At 41.5% G+C, this 20,971-nt stretch overlaps 1 protein-coding gene across 3 annotated transcripts in view; it reads right to left on the bottom strand.

Moving 5' to 3' along the window:
- BTBD7 (BTB domain containing 7) overlaps nucleotides 1–20,971 on the bottom strand; it is a 51,509-nt gene that overhangs the window by 5,556 nt on the left and 24,982 nt on the right. For 2 of the 3 annotated variants that reach the window (XM_064714481.1, XM_064714482.1), the window contains exons 4-11: nucleotides 12,007–12,215; nucleotides 10,750–10,825; nucleotides 8,333–8,493; nucleotides 7,909–8,052; nucleotides 7,567–7,680; nucleotides 5,701–5,890; nucleotides 2,299–2,477; nucleotides 1,247–1,684 (exon numbers count right to left, since the gene is read on the bottom strand). In XM_064714481.1, coding sequence (XP_064570551.1) covers nucleotides 1,247–1,684; nucleotides 2,299–2,477; nucleotides 5,701–5,890; nucleotides 7,567–7,680; nucleotides 7,909–8,052; nucleotides 8,333–8,493; nucleotides 10,750–10,825; nucleotides 12,007–12,215 — 1,511 coding nt within the window. The remainder of the gene's footprint in view (nucleotides 1–1,246; nucleotides 1,685–2,298; nucleotides 2,478–5,700; nucleotides 5,891–7,566; nucleotides 7,681–7,908; nucleotides 8,053–8,332; nucleotides 8,494–10,749; nucleotides 10,826–12,006; nucleotides 12,216–20,971) is intronic. The other variant, XM_064714483.1, reaches the window with a different exon arrangement.

Here is a 20,971-nt window from a genome sequence, read left to right as displayed (position 1 = left end):
CTCATGAAAGCAACTTTAGTAATCATTGATAAAGTAACTCACAAATTGCAGAAAGAATACAGAACAAAAATATCACCTATATTAAGCCTATGCTCCCCCTTGCATTACTTATGGACACGTTCTGGCAGAAATATTTCTGACATGAAAAAGGTTACAGTATAGTTTCCTTAGGGAAGTCAGTATTGATCAAAGGAGAGTGACATGCTATGAATCCCACCTTTGACCAAACAATGGCACACATTTCTAATATGAAGTTATAAATTTTATTCTAAAATAAAAAAAGAAGCGCAAAATATTTAAGACAATTGCTAATGGGAAGAAAATAAAATCCATTTTTCCAATCAGAACTTGAGGATCAAATCTGCACCTAATGTGGCACAACTATGCACTGACAGTTTTTTCACTGCAGAAATAAATGATGAAATTCTTCATTCAGCACTTCCTGTATTTTATAAAGCTGTCTTTACTGCATGTCTTATAGTCTGTTGGTTTTATTGCATCATATTGTAGTTCAGCAACTATAATGACTGCTTTTACATGCTGTTACAAACTCCTTTTTATCAGCAATTACCAATTTCTGCTTGCCAATTCCTTTTCAAATACTTCTCAGTTGTAAAGCTTTCATACTCTTCACACATGTATAAAGACAACCTGTTTACTACAGACTATGTACCTGCAGTTAGCCAAAATATCCCCACTACTTCTACCTGAATTACAGTGTGTACTACTGGGGCTGGCTTATGCTTTGTTTTAGTGTAGAGCAAACTACATTTGTGACATGAGGGGTGGCTGAGGTCACTTGTCTGTTCAGCCTAGAGGAGATTGAGGGGAGACCCCTCTGCAGTTACAGCTTCCTCTGAGGGGAAGAGGAGGGGCAGACACTGATCTCTCTTGTGACCAGTGACAGGACTGAAAGGTTCTGCACCCACCAGGTGGTTGAACACTGAAACAGACCCTGTGTGTCCCTTCCAACTCAGGATATTCTATGATTTCAGAAGATTCCTGAGTGCCATTTGGCCCTCCAACAATACTCTTGCCCTGGAACGCTCATTCTCCTATAGGGATTCTCACTTGCCTTTAGAGAATGCTGACAGACAGTTTGGTAGAAAAACCTCCTAACCAACAAAGACGCTGACTTCATATAACAAAGCCAAGCTACTCCACCATAACCATTCTCTCCAGTTCCTTCGATGAGGTACTTTGAACAGCCAGAAACAGGCAAAAGAGGAGAAATGCCCACACTTACCACTTGTTTCTCAGCTGTCATGACAGCGGCCGCCGCCGCCACGGTCTGCCGGCCCAGCGCGGCCGTGTTGGTGCAGTCGGGGGGCGCGGCCTTGGCGCTGCCGCCGGGCAGGTACGCGGGGGCGGCGGCCTTGGGGGCGGCGCGCGATGAGTGGAACAGAGAGTGGTTGCACGGGTAGGAGAAGGAACGGGAGGGATGTTGGCTTGGCACCCTTTGCTTCCAGCCCACTTTGAACTGGTTGTGAATAGGAGTTGCTGGTGGGTGGTATGGAGGTGGAGGAGGGGGCAATGGTGGATGGAAGGCCACGAAAGAGTCCAGTTCTGTAAACATGGTTTCTGCAGTGGGAGTGCTGTTGACGCGACATCGTCCAGACTGTCTCACTGTCAGCAGTGGGCTCTCATCCCCAAATCGCTCATCAGGAAAGAATTTGTGAGGATTCTGCAGAGGTAAAAGACCCAGCATGTTACAAGACAAAGGAGGAAGACATCTAGAAAAATCCCTTAGAAACATGCTAATACTCTAACTGCCTGGCTGTGCTACATACAAGCTCACCAACATTACAAGGTGACTACAGCTACCATGCAAAACTGATTGGGGCTTTTCTAAAATAAGACAAGAAGCATCAGATTCACTGTAAGTTGACCAACAGATGCATTTGCTTTAGCACCAGTGTATAAACAGAAGAGGGATTTTCAGTTTCCCAGCCCTGACATGTACGGTCAGAGCTAAAGCATAAGTTACTACTTTTCCTCCTCTCTGTTTTAAGAATAAATAATAATCTAAGTTTCAAGTTATGATTCTACTGTTCTCATCCACTCCCTTTAGCAGTTTTAATTTGTCCCCCAAAATTTGTGTCAGTAAGAGCCTCCTGAATGGCAATGACTCTTGACATTGCACTTAGAGCTTTATAAAATCATACATCAAATGCAACTGGCGTTTGCACCTGGACAGTCACGCAGGCATTTCAAAACACCTGTGTGCACACACAGCAAGTACTGCTATGCAGGGCACACAACCCAGTCCCTCCATGCTCTCCCAGCCCTGCTCCACACCTGCAGGAGCTCAGCAGCAGCATCCGAGAGGCCAAACTCCCGCAGCACGCGGATCTGGATCTCGTAGCTGACGGTGGCGCCCTCGCCGCAGTTGAGGGCGTAGGCGCGCTGCACCTGCTCCGTGTGCCGCAGCTCCTGCAGCCGCCGGATCATCTCCTTCACCACCACCAGACTGGGAACTGCGGGACAACAGACAGTGCAGGGGGATAACAGAGAGGCCTTCCTTTCAGCTGTCAGACAGTAACTTTAATTGCAATGGTTAGATTTATTCTGAAGGAAAAATCTAGCATCAGGTTGCCCTGGCTTTTGGTTTTTTTAAAGAAGCATTCTGCCAAGAACTGTTCAACTTAACACATGTTCCATGGAGCATCATTAAGCCACATGGGATAACACACATCCTACAAATGATAAAAACATTCACCACTTCTCTAGCTTCTGCTAGAATAAGGCCCAAATAGAGCTTTCTTTATAAACCGCTCATGATGCAGGAATTCCATGATTTGAGGCGGGGGCAGGATATCTTAAATAACAACTGAATGTTCCCTCATGAATTGCACAGGCCAAGAATTCATTGATTTTTTTGGCATACATTTCATACTTCTAATGTAGTTCTATAATCAAAAGACCATAACACCAGTATGTAACTAGAGAAAGGGCATTTTACACAAGTTACACAAAGTGTAAGCCAACAAAAACCTGTTAAAATTATGTTGTTTTATGCACTCATATTGAAATAATTAAAAAAAAAAAACCATTCCAAAAGAAAGTAATGTATAACTTTGGGTATTTATCCTGTTGCAAAACTTTCTCATGCCACTTCTTACTGATGTTTGATGATGAATGATATTTCTCTGTGGTGTTTCTGTCCTAAGGAAAATGCGCATATAAATAGGGAAGACAAATGTAAGTCCTGGTGTCTGATCCTTTACCAGCTTTACATACTACCATGACCAGATAGATGTCTGTAATGAAAGCTCATAAAAATTCACCAGATCATACAGCAAACAGTGTGAAAAGACATTTGCATAACAGAGAAGGAGAAACACCACACAATTACAACTAGTACCAATTTCATTTTACAAGTTTACACTGGTAGATGAAGGAGAAGTATATGTAAAATACAGTGCAAAATATTCCCCTCCTTAATGGAGTTCCTGTACTGAGAGGGGAGGGAAGGAACCCATTCTAACCAGTCTTCAAGGCTCTACCCTCCACACACTAAAATTCTTCTGACAAAACCTGTTTTAGCAACCAGATGTTTAGCTACAGCCAGTATTTTGCTAATACTTAAAGAGGATCTAAGAGAAGTCTGAAGCAGATCTCCAAACTAGTAGGCATAAAAATGATAGAGTTTTCATTTAAAAATACTGTCTTCTCAAACCCTAGGTTTTTTTGGGTTTTTTTACTACTATTCATGTGAAACACATGGAAGAAAGATTATGTGTATAAAAAAATACAATTATTTCAGTTGCAAGACTTCTAATTTAGACTGAAACTGGAAAATGTGTAAAGAAACCCAACCGCTTGCAGAACCTGGCCTCAAGTTAGAGCAGGCTTCAGCTGAACTAATTTTACAATAGTGCTGCAGGAAGAGCACTAAACACACTGCCAGCAGGTTTGTGCAAACACAGTGCCCAGGCAGAGGGACCAAGGAGAAGGCAGGGACAGAGGGAGGTGACGCTGCCCAGCTCTGCCCCCAGGGCTCCCTGGGCCCCATCCGTGCTTCAGGATGGACTCCTGTACAAGTTCGAGGTTGGGACAGGCTTTAATCGCCTCACATTAATGGGTCCCATCTGCCCATTCTAGCAAAAAGGCACTGGCAAACCAATCAATTCTTTTGCTCCTTAATTACAGGACTAAGCAAAGCAAACAGTTGCCAGGACACAATTCCTGCACTCCAACTACTGGCCAGGCTCAGAGCTCGTATCTATGTTCAAATCAAAGGACTGGCAATATTTCCTACCTATTAAATTGTACAGAACCAAGACACAGGGGAGTTTCAGATTGGTCAAGATGTTTCATGCTTGCCAACAGAGCCAGTTTTTTTAAGAACACAAGAACTTTGGCAAAATACTGAAAGCCTCTGAGAAACTGCTGCCTTTCTCAAATTCTTTGGAATTAGGATTGAGCAAAGTGTTATCAAAGTCCTATTTTACATTCAATACTTTATATTCAATTCATGCTAAGTATATTTACACTTTTCTAGGAAGGGAAGTCCAAGTACTATAATGCACTGCTGAGATGCCACAGTTTTGCTGAGGGCTCCAGATTTCTAAAGAAACAATTGGTACTTTTATCAAATTTTTCAAAAGTAAGTTCTCAGAAGCTCATTTTCAGCTTTATCAAGTTCCTTCCCAGACTACAAGAAGCAAACAGATCAAAACCATTCCACAAAATTTCCTAGAAATCTTAGAACTAAACAGTGTTTCAAATATTCCTAACACTTCAAATTAAATTCTCTTGCAGCAATTTCAATCCATTACTTTGGTCCTGGGTCTAGCATGGTAGGAATGATTTATCTACTTCCTTTCAACATAGCTGACTGAAGAGAGACCTAATTGATATATAAAGAGCTTATAAAATGGGGAATGCCATAGCACAGCATTTTCCTTCACTGAATTAAAATGTAATCTTGGTCATTTAGCTATCTAATCCTGCCCTCCAAAACATGCACTGACTCTGCCAACTTGTCATCGGTTGCAAGCTGTGACAGTGTCTTCTCTATGCACACTGAGTATTAATGGGACAGGGGAAAGGCAGAAAGAGCTAGATGCTTTAGGAACCACACTAGATAAATTCTTCCAGTCTGACACCAAAAGTTCATATGCATAAATGACAAAATATATTTAGTATGTATTTTCCTGGCTTGCCTATGGGGAATGTCACACCAATCATCCTGAAGTCAGGAGAGGCCATATTTACTTGAGCCTATAAAAATGCACTCTGACACATTCTTCCACAAGGAATTAAGTTGGTTTGGCTTCAAAGCTAAAGTGGATTTGGTAAATTGAAGTAAATGTGTTTTGAATTCTCATTTCCAGTACTTTTCTGGCATACTGAGTTCAGCTGATTTCCTTACAAATTATGTTCTCTGGCTTTTGATTTTTGAAAGAAGTTTTCCAGACTCACAGATCTTACCTATATTGGACAACTGGTTTGTAGAAAACTGAGAACCCTATCAAAAATTCTGAGAATAGAGAGCCAGGCACCAGCAAGCATTCTACTGTGTTTAACCAGTCCAAGGGTTTTGTTGTCCAACTAGTTACTCTGCCATGCAAAACCAGTTAATGTCTTTGGGACAGACCAAAGCAGAAGGACTATTCCTGGTGCAGAACTACTCTCTGAGGAAATGATCAATTCAATAAGTGCACTCACTCCACCCCCACACTCCCAGGAGCTCACCTGGGATCTCGTTGGCTATAACTGAGGGAGGGCTGCTCTGGTTGGTGCTCACTTGCTGGTGGGTGATGACGTGGCAGCACTGCGGCACCGCGTTGTTCACCATGTACAGCGTGTCGGGCACGTTGGACATCCGCACCATGCGCAGGCGCACCAGGTCTGTCTGCTCCACCATCATCTCATCCAGCACCGACTGCAACGACAGCACCAGAGCCCCGTGAGGGCACTGCACACACCCACTGCCAGCACAGCCCAGCCACACCAGGCTGCTCCACCATCTGACAGCACCAGAGCCCCGTGAGGGCACTGCACACACCCCAGTGACAGCAAAGCCCAGCCACACCAGGGCTGCTCCACCATCATCTCATCCAGCACTGACAGCCCCAGAGCCTCATGAGGGCACTGCACAGCCCCCACTGCCACTGCTGCCAGCACAGCCCAGCCACACAAGGCTGGCTGTGTCCACACCACACTTTGTCAGGTCACAAACAACATCTGGCTTTTAATTAGCATTTTCTATTCGATTTTCCAGGCATGATCATAGTTGGGTTTGAGCTAAAAGCAGGCAGGAGAATAGTTTGGGAAGGATGCTTTGTTTACTTTAACCTGTCAGATTAGACCTGATCTTCTCGAAGCCAGACCCTCTGGACTTAGGACAATTACTGCCTATGAGTCTCAACTTTCTGTGCCATTGAGTAGAAGGCACTAGCCTGAAAATGAAACCTGTTTTTCTCAGACATCTAAAGAGTAGAAAAGGATTTTGGCCTACACTTCGAAGATTCTTACTTAAGATCAAATGAACTTATTTCAAAAAATGGTAGACTGACAGGGGAGTAAAAAAAAAAAAAAAACCAAAAAAAACCCCCAAAAAAACAACTACTCATTCACAATTAAGTAAAGTTACCAGAGACTATGACAGTCTTCCCTCTAAGGTCAAAAAGCCTTAAAATTATTTTAAAATACAAACAGCATAATATGAAACCAGTATTAACAAGCAGGAATTCTTACATGGATATGGGGGTTGTAAGAACGCACTTTTTACTCTGGATAAATACTAAAGCACTCCCATAGCATACACCTGAAAACTAAGAGTCAAAGCTTTTATCACGTTTTTGTTAGTTTTAGCAATCCAAGATACAAAGAGAACATTTTAACCAGCTGGTCTTCTTTTGCTATTTTACTGCCACTTGGTGCTCTCTCTAACTGCTGTGCCCAAAATGCAAAGTAGTTTCATTTCTTCCCTTCCCCAGTCAACAACATCTTATACATTTAAAAACCATCAACAACATCTTATACCTTTAAAAACCAGGCACAGGGCAAAAGCTCCAAATTCACCAGAGCACATGTCAGAGCCTGTAGTGATGTGGATGTACACAGTTTCATCTAACCTTCTTGCTCTGTTGTCACCTGCACTGCTGGGACTCAAAGCTCTCAACTCAGATCAGAGCCATCTGAAGTGGTGGCATTGGTCAGTGACACAGAAGGCTCCCATTCTGTCCAACAGAACGTGGCACATTCCTGCCCCACACAGCACCATCTCCACCCTGCCACCAAACATCACCACCAGAGATGCTACAAGACCTTCAGCTTGACAGTGCTCATGCAAGAAATTAAACAGGGAAGCAACTGCTTGAGAGAGAAACAAAGAGGGAAACAAATTCATTCAAATCGGACACAGGATACTTATTCCATTTTGCGGAGGATCACAAGATTTTGGGTATGTTCTGATTTAAACAAGGTGATGAAATATCAGTCCTCTGCCCAGTGGAATAGCAGTTCCCCACCCAGCTCTGGTGGGAGCTGGGGAGCCTGAAAGAGCTGGCACCAAGGTTGCTGACTAGCTGCAGACTGGGACTCTCAGGCTCTCACCTTGCCATCCGCCTGCCAGGAGGGCTGCCGAGGAGCTGGGCCGGCAAGCTGGCTGGAAACCAGGGAGGTTTCCCTCACAACGCTGCTTTGTTTCCGGTGGAATTTCATCAACATCTGTCTCGCAAACATTTCAATTTCGACAAAAAAAAATTTTGTTGAAATTTTTCTGACCAGTTCTAGAGACTTGAGCCTGATGATCAATCTTGTAAGTCTTGTTAAACTGAAAATGTTAGTATTTTAGGCCAGTACATGTAAAGAGACAAAACATCCCAAAATCTTTCCCTGTTTACAGAACCCCCTGATGACTCCAAGCTGAGAACAGTCAAGGGTTGCTGATATTACCTTGGCCTCCTCCACATATGGTGAGAACAGTCTTGGCCGCACATATATTCCAGCATTTTTTTGCCGCAGCCAGGCATTTGACTTTCCACCTTCTGAAGTTGGTAGCATGTCTGAAGGAGGAGTACTAATCAGGCCTCTCTTCATCTTTAAGAATCAAGAAAGAGTTTTACGGTTTTTTAAGTACTAATATGGTAAAAACTTGCAATAAATGCATTCTTTACACTTTTAGCCTTTTGATAGATTTAAAGAACACAAAACCTAACCAGAAAAACAGTGTTACACATCTATTACTCTCAATGATAACATTTTAGAAGTTCATCCTTAAAATAAACAAACAAAACCAACACCCATCAAAGCAAAAAACCCCTTCACACCTGAACACTGTAACATGCATAGATGTATTTGTATGAGACTACTGACTTACTGCATCACTCAGTACTTCACTGTTCATGGGTAAGATGTGCTCAATGCGGACAAAAGGTAAAAGTGGAGACAGGATCTCCCTCAGCTCCTCAATGTCAAGATCTCTCCTCTTCACACCTCTTTTATTCACACTGTGAGCAGTACCACTGAGTAAATTAGGCTCTGTGGGAAGGAACAAGACATGCTAAGTTTTCATCAGGAAGTTTAGAGAGGACAGCAGGAGGTACAAGGCTTACCTTACAGGGGAGGTTAAAGAAAAGGAAGGCAAATTCTCATTTTATACCAGTAGGGCTCATCAGCACTGTTCCACAAAACTAGCAACTGAACAGGGCACTTGGTGCTATGGTCTAGCTGACAGGGTGGTGGATTGGTCAAAGGTTGGACTCCATGATCCTGGAGGTCTTTTCCAGCCTAAATGATTCTATGATTCTACCTCATGCCTTAAAATCTTGTACAAAGCATCCACAGAGACAGGTTCAGTTTACACCAGCACGGGTCATTGGCACAGCTGCCAGCTTCAAAGTGTAGGCCAGGCAGAAAATACAAACATAGCAATTGCCATAAACATTTGGAAAGCTCGATTAACAGCTATGCCAAGAAAGCAGTAAAGCAGTTGTACTTCCCTGCTAGCAGCTCTCCCAAGGACTCCACTGCAGCTCCTCTGCCTTTCCCCAGCAGTTTTCAAAGACACTTTTTATCAATTAAGGTCTGAAGAGTCCTCAGGGATACATTATTCTAGCATCCTTGTGTAACCCACCTCAGTAACATCGTGTCAAGCCCTCTCAAATTGCTCTCATGGTCACAGGACACCTATTTGTACCAGAAGTGGCATCTTCCAGGAGACAGCAAGATGACCATGCAGCCACATGTGTATTTTAGGTATTGTGCCCAACCTGCATGTGACTGACTAGCTTCCCTCTTTGAGGAAACCTCCCAAACATATCCACCCTGCCTCAGTACATGCAGCTCAAGTTTTGGCCACCTTACAAGTTTTAGCTCCTTACATTCCCCAATGCTTTGTGGCACTGATACCATCACACATTCAGAGCTGCAATACAAGCAGTGCCACTGAGGAATTTAAATGAAGTTACTAGACTAAATCTGGCCCTAATCTCACCGAATTTGGTGTCGCCATTATTTCTGCTTTTGCTTATTGTGTTTTCTCTTGATCCCAGATAAGAGATGTGAGCTGTTTACTTAATGAATGCCAGAGCAAGAAGCTGTGCAGTGATCCCAAAGGAGCAGCTTCTGCCCAAGCCCAGGTCTGTTACTGTTTAACTGGCTCCATTATGTTCCAGTGTGCCCTAGGACAAACACTTGGGAAATCCTGTTTTGGAAATACGTAAATACTTACTCAGGACACTAGAAACACATCCTTTAACTAACTTTTTGTTGCATTTCATAAAACATGCGCATGACAAAGCAGCTGTGTTGCAAGCAGTGACAGTGGATTTCAGAAGCATGGCCAGCCCTCCCAAGGCAGTAGTTACACCAGTACTGCTCTGTTTTTACTCAGGCAGGCTCTTCCCTTTCTGCTCCTCTTCTGGCACTATGGGATTGACACTTCATAGTGCAGATGAACTACAAGATTCTTGCATTTGTTATGTGGGACATACATGTTTAACCTACTTCCCATATCCAACATGTGTAAGATTGCCCTTGAAGTTACCATTGTAGCAATAACGTGCATCCAGGTTCATAAAAATACATTTAAATCTACTTTAGGGAAAACACTGGTGCCACTTGTTGGCTTGTTTCTCACTACCACTGATTCCTGTCAGAGACACACACTCAAACTGAAGTGAAAGGCTGACACAGTAAACTAAGAGTAAGACTACTGTGAGAAGCCTGCATAACAAGATATCACAGAGGGTTTTTATTTGATGAATTAGTTACAAGAATAATTCTGAGACAACAGGAAGCCAACAAGATTTCAAAATCAGACAGTCATAGAGGTTGAAAGGACCTCTAGAAGTCTGGATCAGTCACCACCAATGTCCACACCTCCCAGGTAAGGCACAACACATTGCCCTTCACTGCATCCAGCTGGGCAACCTGTGCCAGTGTCTGACCACCTGCAGAGTTTCTTGTATTTCAGCTGGTGCCTCTCTGCCTCTCATCTTGTCCTGGGTGCCAACAGAAAAGTGCTGCTCTATTTTCTTTGCTTCCTGCCACCAGATATTTATAGACTCTGCTAAGATCCCCTCTAAGCCTTTTCTTCTTCAGGCTAAACAATCCTATCTCTCTCAGAATGCCGTGTTCTCATTTTAGATAGCAAAACCTTTAAAGAAAGCAAGAGCATTCGCTTTGTTTTGACTATGGACAACGTAGATTCATTTTCCCTAAGACTCACCAAACAGAACTGCCATAAATTTTGTTTTATTTGGTTTAGTACTGGATGGTTTAAAGGATCCTCACCTCGATCTGCTATCCTCTTCATCAACTGGTGTTCTCCCCATTTAATCAGATATTTCAGAATATCTTGTTCACTTGCCTGTAGAAAGAGGAAGTCAGTAATGTGTACATGCTTAATGTCACATGCCCACACACACACACAAAAAAAAAAAAAAAAAAAAAAAAAAAAAAAAAAAAAAAAAAATCACAGGTCTTTTCCAGGTCTAAAGAAACACAGTTGTACCTAAGCATGAAGTATTTGCACTTTATGATCTGCTTACCACTTTCTCCTAATATTTTAAGCTGTACTACAGGTATATAACACCATAATTTCTAGATTCATATTACTTACTGAATCCCTATGAAGAGGAAGTTTTGTACAGAAGGAAAAGTTTTATTTAGTAAGTATGGAAACTTACAGTTGTAAAGTTTGAATTACTAAATTTAATTAAAAGGGGTAGTTCTACCTCTGGGCATTTCAAGCTTTTGTTTAACATTACAAATTCACCAATATAAGCTCTCATGGAAGATCAACAATCAACTGTAATTTCTGTAATGCTTCAAGTTAACAAAAGTTTTAAAAACCACTTTAAATAATCTCTAGCACTTAATCCTTTACAAAAAAGGAAGATTGAGATGCATGCATTAAAAAAATCTAGTAATCTTTAAGCTATTAAGCGGTGGTCATCGTTATAAAGATATCTCTTCTGAAGAGCAGTGGCAGCAAAAATCCAGAGTCTTTCTGTTGGCCAGTACAGTTCTCTCTCCCTAAAACCACACAATCACTGAAGGCAAGTCACCAAAAAAAAAATAAAAATTGTGCAATACTTGTCAGAGACTGTATTTTTCTCTCTCCATGAAAATAAATTGAGTTTTCTGAACCATTTCTAGTTTATTAGCTCCCACTGCCCCAAATTAGCATGTGTTGTTACAGCAAAACTAGTCCCACCATGTAATTTTATAAATCTCTTAAACAGGCAAGGCAAATGTTAGATTCAGAAATGCTTTGTTTAAAATAATTTGCATGCATTTATAAACTATTGTTAGACTTCCAAGCAACAGCATATACCACATTTGGGTTGTGTTACAATCCAAGAACAAAACAATTTTCTTAATCACTATTTCCATTTAATTTTTTTACATATTATAGAAGGAGTGCTTAGTGTGTACAAGCCCTCTTCAGCCTATAATTTAAAATCAACTGCTGCCAAGCACTTCCAATCATGGAGGAGCACATCCTGCTGGTTCTGCAGGAGAGCTGCACTGTGCACTGCAGGTTACCTGCAGATAGTCAGACTGGATGGCTGTGAGCAGGTGGTCCTTGCTGAGCTCGTAGAAGACCTCTGAAGTCATGACCTGGGTGAACTCCTCACAGAGGAAATGCAGCGCCTGCCTGTGCACCCACTTGGAGCCATAGGGCTGAGAGCTCCACTTCAGAATGGCAATCAAGGTGTCCAGGGAGATGCTCTCAGCAATAATATCTTCACAACCTACCAAACAAGGGCAGCAATCAACAGTGCTGTTACAGAGGCACTTTCACCCTGAAGGAACAATACATGTGGCTAAATCTGTAGTAGAAAGGGTTATGTACACTCAGTAAGAGTAAAGACAGGTGCCCTGAAAAACAAGGTTGTGTTTTGACTAAAAGTACAATAATTTTATGATTCCAACTATACAGTTATTCACTTTTTTAAGGCACATGAAACATCATGGCTGCTGGCACATCTGGATAAACAACTGGAAAGCTATTCAACCCAATCAGAACCCCCTTTGGTTATCTGAGTGTTTAACATCTTTTAACATTGAGAATTTGAGTCACTATTGCTCACAGCAGATTCACAGAAACCCATGAATACACAAAGGTGGGATTTTTGCCTGTATCACTTTGGTCATGGACCCTCCTGAGACAGACCATGTAGAGGAGAAGAAACACAAGCTGGAACAGTGCTGGTACTCAGCTACTCAGTACAGGATGAGGGCAGCAAAGCATCATTTTCTGGCTCATAGAAAAGGCAGGAAGCAGTGGACAGCTGCTCCAGGCACCACGATGGCCTCAATATCCAGCAAGGCACAGAGGGTGCCAGGACAGGCTGCACATTCTCTGACAGGGAAGCAGAAGGGAGGCAGATTTATGAGAGTCTGCTACAGTTTCTTCCTACCCACCGCTTTGTTAGGATTTACTCTTTCATGGAGTACACATCTTCTGAAGGACAGAAAGTACAGTTAAAACTCCTGAAGGGAAATGGAGCTGGTTTGGAAGAAATGAGGAAAGACATGCTGTAGGAGGGCTGAAAACAATGGGAACTTGGGACTAAGGAGTTAAGACAGATGATACCACAACGTTGATAACTTCAAGTCACCAACAGCACTTTGTTGATTTCATCTGTACATCTGGTTTAGCACAAAGATAGCAATTTAAAGAAAAAAATTCTCAGAATTATACATTCCAGTCTCAACCCACTACAGCCACAAAATTACAGTTGTGTTTATGCCTATAAGAGGAGCCTAGAGAGTTCAGAGCTACATGGCTACACTGCAATTTTACTTCTTGTACATCATCATTTTTCTCTCAAAGATACCTAAAAACTAAACTTTGTTGTTTAGGGATGTGTATTGCATTACTGAGCTCTTGAAATAAGTTGAGTAAAAAAGTGTTTAGCACAGTAATCTCAACCCTTACAGTCAAGCCAAAGACAGGTCTCCTGATGTACATATTTTGGTACTGGCTGCATACAGATAAAACACACTAGCAACAATTCACAGAAATAAAAGAAAAATCTTACTTTTCTACATAGGGCAGCATACAGACTATATTAATATATACAGAATATATATTCATTCCATTTCCATCATAATAATGTGAAAGCTATGGAGTAGGTAGTAACAAGTGAACAAGCTTCTTCCAGTAGGAGGGAATCTGTCAAAGGAGCTACTACTTAGAAGTAAAGTCACTAAAATGGGAATTTTAACAGGAGGGTTAAGAAGGCAGTAGAAAGCACGGTTTAAACATGAGACTGGTTATAAATTTACCTGTCCTATTAGACACACATATTTGTACCCAATGCTATAACAACCACAATGTGGTAATTGTAAGAACAATATTCTACCAATAAAATTTTCTAAGCTCTTCAGGAATATGCCTGAATGTATACACAATTTTGGACACAATCCTTATTAAATTTCTAAAGCAATTTATAAGAGTAATGTCTGTCCCTGAACAGTAATGCATTTTACACCAGTTCATACTTAAACCAAACTTTCCTCAACAAGCAGCTGGATGATTTTTTTTCATACGTGTGATTCACCCAAGAAGAGGAAGAGTGAATGCAGTCACTGACAGAAGGGCTACCCAAAGCACACACATTTGTGACCCATGCAGCATTACACTGTGCATCTCCAGACAGACTCTCCATTTGCTTCTGACAAAGGGGTGAGTGGTGAGTCAGGTTTCAACACAACTGCTTTGTCCTTCACCATTTCCATCCTGAAATAGTATGGCACTTCTCAGAGCCACCTACCTTTGTGAGGTTACATATATCATTACTACTGCTAGTAAGAACAGATGCCTCACTATAGATACTGATCTCTAACTTGCATGGAAGCGCTGGCCTTAAGTGAGCAGGGCACAGGCAACAAAGCTGGGCTGGAGGCACTTGGAGCATCCCTCCAGTCATCACCAGTACAGGTAAGAGCAGAGGGATGAGAACTGTTCTGAAATACATTCCCTGGGCTGAGGTACAGGTCAGTGAAACTGCCCTCTCCAGAAGGGGGAATTCCCCAGATTCCTAAAGGATGAAATCTTAAGTCTTAAAAAGTTCTGGTCAAGAATCTGAGAAACAGCCTTAAACAAACAGTAAGAAACTAAACCATTCAAAACCCAACTTATCACCAAAAAAAGTTCAAAATACTTCAGCATATGTCAGAAACACAGAGTAAATAAAGTCTGAAGCTTTCCACTTCAGGATCCATTTTTATCCAAACAGCAAAGGGCTGACATTGCATTTAACTTTGTCATGTGAGTCTCTCTCAGCTTTCCTTTTGGGGCTCAAGAAAGGAAAATGTTCAGTTAGCAGCAAACCTGGCACGTGAATGAAAGCGGTGACTAGCTGCAATTTGTTAAGAGAGGAGTTTGACTCCATGAATAAGAAACAAAACAGTTTGAAACCATTATTTAGGGTCATCTGCACTCAGCCTTCCCCTGCTAAATCCTAACACAATTTTTTGCATGCAATTATTCTGCTTGCATGCAAGCTGACTTCAGCAGAAACTGCATTTCCCTGAACTCTGAACATCACACAAAGACTGCTCCATTTCAAAGGCAGTAAACGCACACACTGAAATCAGTCACCAGGAAACTCAAACTACAAGAGCAGAGACTTATCTCAAAATTAATGCCATTCCTAGTATTTCATCTGACATTTCTTTTTGAAGTAAAGATGCCTGCCCCCTGAAAAGACACCAGAAATGCAGTTACAAAGATCTGAGCAACACCAATTCATAGAAACAGTGCATAAGCTCAGTCTCAATTCTTCTGTCAAGTTCAATTATTGCACAACTAACAATAATATGACAACAGGTGAAAAGCTCACTAAGGATGACTAGCAAATGAAAGTCTTCTTCCCAAGTAATTTTAGCAATGGGTCAGAAGTGTGGGATTATTAAAAGTATTTCTTCTGAAGTAAGCATATGGTAATAATTAAAGCAGTTTTTGAGCTTTTAAATAAATTGGGGCAACCCAATTCTAGCTATGGAAGGAATCCAATTTCCTTTCTTCTTTGGCAGAGGTTTTTTCTGCTTTAACAATCAGCCACTTGGCAAAAAAAGTAGTCATCTAATAGCCACAATATTGCTCTTCAGAGTGGAACAGAGCATTTTTTCCTGTGAATATTATTTTTTAATACTCAGGCAGCAACAACCAGCCCAAGATCCATTTGCAGTGTCCCACAAGCTTCTGTGACCATCACTACCCTTCAGAGGTTCAAACTAGAATCTACAAAAGGGAAAGATAACTGTCACATTTTGCACAAATGATGCTATTCCATGCACTCCTTTTGCTGGATGCCAGTGGAGCCTTAAACCATCAGGTCCCGGCTGCTTCTGCAGTTCTTTCCCAAATGCAGCCCCACAGTCCCTCCAAACAGGAACAGCTGGAGCCCATGTTTAGCACTCTAGCTAGTGGCTTGGGATCAGGACAGCTGACAGACCTCCTGAAGACAAGTCAACTGCCTTCAACAATTAGCAAAAGTGGCATTGAGCAAACCTTTTACTACAAAACTGTTAGCTTGATTGAGCTCATTCTGTAGTGAAGACTTTCCCCCTAAACTTGTGCACACCAGTGGAGCTAATGAAAAAAAGTAGTAAGAATTCATCTTAACACTGAACTGAAATCCAGAAGCTATTCAATGTTTTTCAGGTTTGTCACATCAGGAGAGACCATGCTGGCAATCACAGGAACCATCGTTTTTGAAGGTGTATTTAATACTGCTGCCATGGGATCCCAGGCATTTCAGCCCTCCTATAACCAAGAGTACTTTTGATGTCAGGCAACACCTGTTTCTAGATCAAACAACGTACTAACGAATGTAGCAGAACTTCCAATAAAGTTTCTAAGTTCTTGTACTTGTCAAGAGTAAACTCAACACCTAAAATAAAAGCGAAGTAAAGCAAAAAGTCGGAAATAGAGGGGTTTTTTTTGCCAATCTTCTTAAGAAATCTTCTTTTAATCAGATGACAGAAAAAGTTCCCAGGCAAAACTATTTCATAAGGTCCCAGTATCCAAAAGCCTATCACAGCAAAACATTCTGTACCTGCACCTCAGTGGGACTACTCATGACAGTGGGTAACAGGGCCAAGATGCAGTAAAGGATTCATATATGCAATACAGCTATCTATTAAAACTAATATGCCTGAAATCCAACTTCCCTGCAACAGCAGGGCAGTCCTGTAAGACTGGAAGTGGGGAGTATTTTAACAGTCTGTGATGAACAGGACTAGGGAACTAATTTCATTTTAGTAACTGTACTACAAAAGAACAAGGGATAAGTGTTATTAAACCAAATCTTTGTGAATCAATGTGTTAAAATAATTGCACCAGTAGAGTTGATAGACAGCAGTAAGGTAGCATGAAGACAGAAAAACTGCAGCAGAGGGCAGAAACAGGCAGGCAGAGCACAGAAACATCCCACTAAGGATGAGCCCTCCTGGAGAGGGCTCTATTGCTCATAGCCTCTGTGGAACCCCTGAAGAGTTCCACTTCTGACAGTAAAAATTACCTGAGCACCCCAAAGAGCAGTGACAGTCCTATTAGGTACAAATAGGCTTTAGTATGATCAGGTCTATTAACCAGATATGCTTGCTGATTAGCTCATTTACTCAAAACAGTTCATTGAAATATTCATTTCAGTTTCTCTTGAAAGATAAGTGACACCCCTCAGCTAAAACAAATCAAGATGAAGGCAGAGGAAATTCTAGATAAAGGTTGTCCTGCTTCACTTGGATGGTAAAGATTCATTGCACATACTCATCACCATCTTCACCATAGGGAAATTACCTATTAAATCACAATAGTCAGAAAAAGAAGTATCACTGTGTTAGGAATGGGAAAATTTCCATGGAAATAGTCAAAGCTGAATCATCTGCTGAAACTGAAGAAAAATTACAACATCAGGATACTTAGAAAGGTCCCTGAAGACAAATCAAACTAAAATCTGTTGAAAATAAAAACAGTTGATCAGAAGCTTTAAAATACATCAGTTTCACTTGACACTCAGTTACAAACACCCAGGCAAAACTGAGTGGAAGTGAGAAAAATGAACTGGAAAGAGAATCCAGACTTAACATAATAAGCCCAAAATATTTTCCACGAAACCAGGGAGACAAGCCTTCACAAGTTCACAACTGGCCAGCAGGAGTGAACTGAAACAAAAAACTTCAGCTGAGGATGTGGAAATCTAGAGAAGAAACCTAAGACATCAGCTCCTGCAAAAGCCAGCTGATGAGATCAGTCAGTACTTGGGGAGAACTGGACACCTGCTGCACCACAGAGTGGAAAAACACTGCCAGAGATCCAGGCTAAGAGATGATGTCAGGTGAACTGCCTGCTCAGTGACCTCCAACACCTACACAAGGCTGCCTCCTCCCCATCACTCTGCATAACACCTGCAAGTCAGATGTCTGAGTGCCAGCTTCCAGCACAGAAGTCTCCTGGCTGTGAAATCAGGGAACAGGATGGACACTACTGAAATTAAGATTTCCCATCTACCTCATGTTAAGTATGATACAAACGAGGACAAGATGCTACAAGTAAGTCAGAAACAAGAACAGTGGCCATGATTAAAGCACATCTTTAAGTGATCTCAGTCACGTGCAGGCACACAGCTTTCCCTGACCAAATAAGCTTCCTTTTAATTTTGATTATAAGATTATACCAGAATAGTTCTTCCATGTCTGCACAGTACCAGTGACCTAAACATGAACTCTGCAAATTAAGTATGAAACTATTAGATTCTGATTCCACTGGCATATACAGATCTACACAGTGCTTACTACTTTCTCCTGTAGCTAGGGAACGCAGCACCAATTTGTAAAATCCTAATTAGGTGAAGTTAACATCTAGAATTTCAATATCTGAAGGAGTGCCAAGCCTACATTTTTTAGTATTTGATAATTAAATAGATTTCAACACTTGCTGATTTTACTGCATTTCTCCCCTGTGTAACAACAGCCCCACCCCTCAATCTCACTACTTTTGCAGTCAGAAAGGGATTTACTATAGAAAGAAGAAAACCTCTGAATGCCACTGCACCCCTCTACCTGCTCCCTATGACCACCCCCAAAACACTACAGCTCCAGTTCATCCAGAGGGCCACGGCACTGAGCCTGCCCTGCTGCACTCTCGGGCTCCAGCCACTCAAGTGTGCTGCTGAAGTGAAGCCCAGAGCAGCTCCTGCTGCTGCCTCAATTATCACTCTCCTAGAGGTAGCACTGGGGACGACTTCCAGGAAAAAGCACAGATCTTGTTACCACTGACTCATGGGTTATACATTCCAGAGCAGTGCACCACTGAAAAGAGTGCCAGTTTAGGACATGCTGATGCAAGTGAGCTCAACTTAAAGTGAGCAGAAACAAACTCAACACCAAATAAAATATCAGCTCATTTTTCAGTATTTACTAACATATAGATAGGAAAATGGCTTTTATTTTCTAAGTTTACCTAAGTTTCTATGGAAAATTCTCTATCTGCCATTGCTATTCTGTTTTGCTATAACTGACACTGCTTCATCAGAGCACCTCCAGATCACAATTGTTCCAGTTTAGGTTTCCCATCTGAGGAAAAGAATTGCACCCTCTTCATTTATGAAACAGTGCATAACTATTCAGTGTCTCACTGAGGGTTTCATTCACTAATTCTCTCATTAGTATTCCCTGACCACATTAAATCCATTTAGCACATACCAAAACTGAGAAACTCCATCACATCTTTAATTTCAACCCATTTTCCTTTCTGGCTTTCAGCTGATCTACAGAGTTGTTCTCAAGTACTATTAGCTTGTGCATATCATATAGAAATTAACTTAATACCACAGCTCAACTATAATAAAACTTCTTGCCTGTTCTGAAACACACTGAGAAGGAAACAACAGAAATAGGAAATATGCAGATAGAGAAGAGAGGATCTGAAGGAGTGCCATGATGTTGATCAAAGTACTGGAGAACTCAGCCTACAAGGAAAGCCTGAAGGAAGTTAGGTCTCTTCTCCCTCAAGAACAGAAGGCTCAGGGGACCTTGTCACAGTATTGCCAGACCCTGAGCTGCTGTAGGGCAGCTATAAGGAGGACAGAGGTTCTCTTCTCTAAAGAAGCCACATGAAGGGGCAGCAGGTATAAATTGCACTAGAAAACATCTCAACAAAAAAGGATTTTGCAATGAGGACAGTCACTTCACCAGGACAATCTCCCCAGGGACACACCACTGGTGGTTTTTAAGAAGTGACTGGACAGAATGCTGGACAATCTCACCTAAACTCACTTTCTCACTTGGATAGGTTGGATCCCATGATCTTTTGAGGCTCCTTCTAACCTGGGCTGCTCTGGGATTGGATGATTCTGAGGCTTAGAACAGCTCAATTGCATCCTGTAGAATGTTGCCTCAGAAAACACATCCCCTTTTATCTGTGCCAGTTTTATTGCAGTACAATTATTTCAGCTTTCAGCACAATCTGAAAATTAGTTTCCTAATGGCAAACTCCACATGAGCTACAGTAGTTCTATTAGTTTCTCATATCCTTATCACTCTCAGTTTCATGTAACTATTCAGAGAACTCATTAAAAATATGACCTCTTCCTGGAGTGCTTATACCGCCCTTTCCTGTCCACTCTTTATCAAGTTTCCTATTTTACTCAGAACTACTTTATAGCTTACAATACAAGGTTTCAGGCTTGTCAAAATTAATCTGACAGCTAGATGTACAGACCTACTGTAAAAAGTTACTTTTGTTAAAAAAATTAAACTAATTTAAACAAATTATGTTGCTGATATATCAGTGAGTTCCATTTTCCCTTTCTCAGCTCAAAAGTAAAATTCTTATTCCCCATCAGCAAGGCCTGAAGCAATTCTCATACTTCATTATGTATCATATGGCCACTGAACAGCTCAAACACCAACAGACAAAACTGCAGGCAAAGCTCCTGCCACCACAAGAAGCACCATTAGTGCACTGATCAGTGCTTGGACACCTCACCTGAGATTGCAGTAATTCAGGTCAGGAGGTTGTATGTAATCAAGATTTGCATAATGGAAGCAGTAAAACTTTCTAAACTTTATGTCTGAAAATACTGACTGACCCTGCCTTTAGCTCTGTTCATAGAGCTGACATTAAAGACCTAAGACTACTGCAATTAAGCTGCTAAAGTTTTCCTTCCAACAGCAAGACTGCAGGGTTGGTGTCTTTGAAATGAACCACAGAAATAGTAATTCAAGTTTACCACCCTGTTAACATACACGGACACTTCCTAACGAGTCTAAATATTTCCTCCTCTTAGCAAGGATCTCTCTGTAGTTTACACCCAAAAAATGGATTACAGAAAGCAGATAAGCACTAGAAATATCAGGACCAGTTATACATACTAGATAAAATTAACATGCTTCAACAATGATGTGCCATACAACTAAATCTCTTGCACAACATTCCTTCAGTCCCTAGAAAATAGATGCATTATTGTCAACTTACAGATGGAAAACAAATTCC

This window comes from Zonotrichia leucophrys, chromosome 5 (genome assembly GCF_028769735.1).
Source record: "Zonotrichia leucophrys gambelii isolate GWCS_2022_RI chromosome 5, RI_Zleu_2.0, whole genome shotgun sequence".
Lineage (NCBI taxonomy): Eukaryota > Metazoa > Chordata > Aves > Passeriformes > Passerellidae > Zonotrichia > Zonotrichia leucophrys.
The sequence above is the reverse complement of the archived record's forward strand: the minus strand, read 5'-3'. Positions and strand labels throughout refer to the sequence as shown.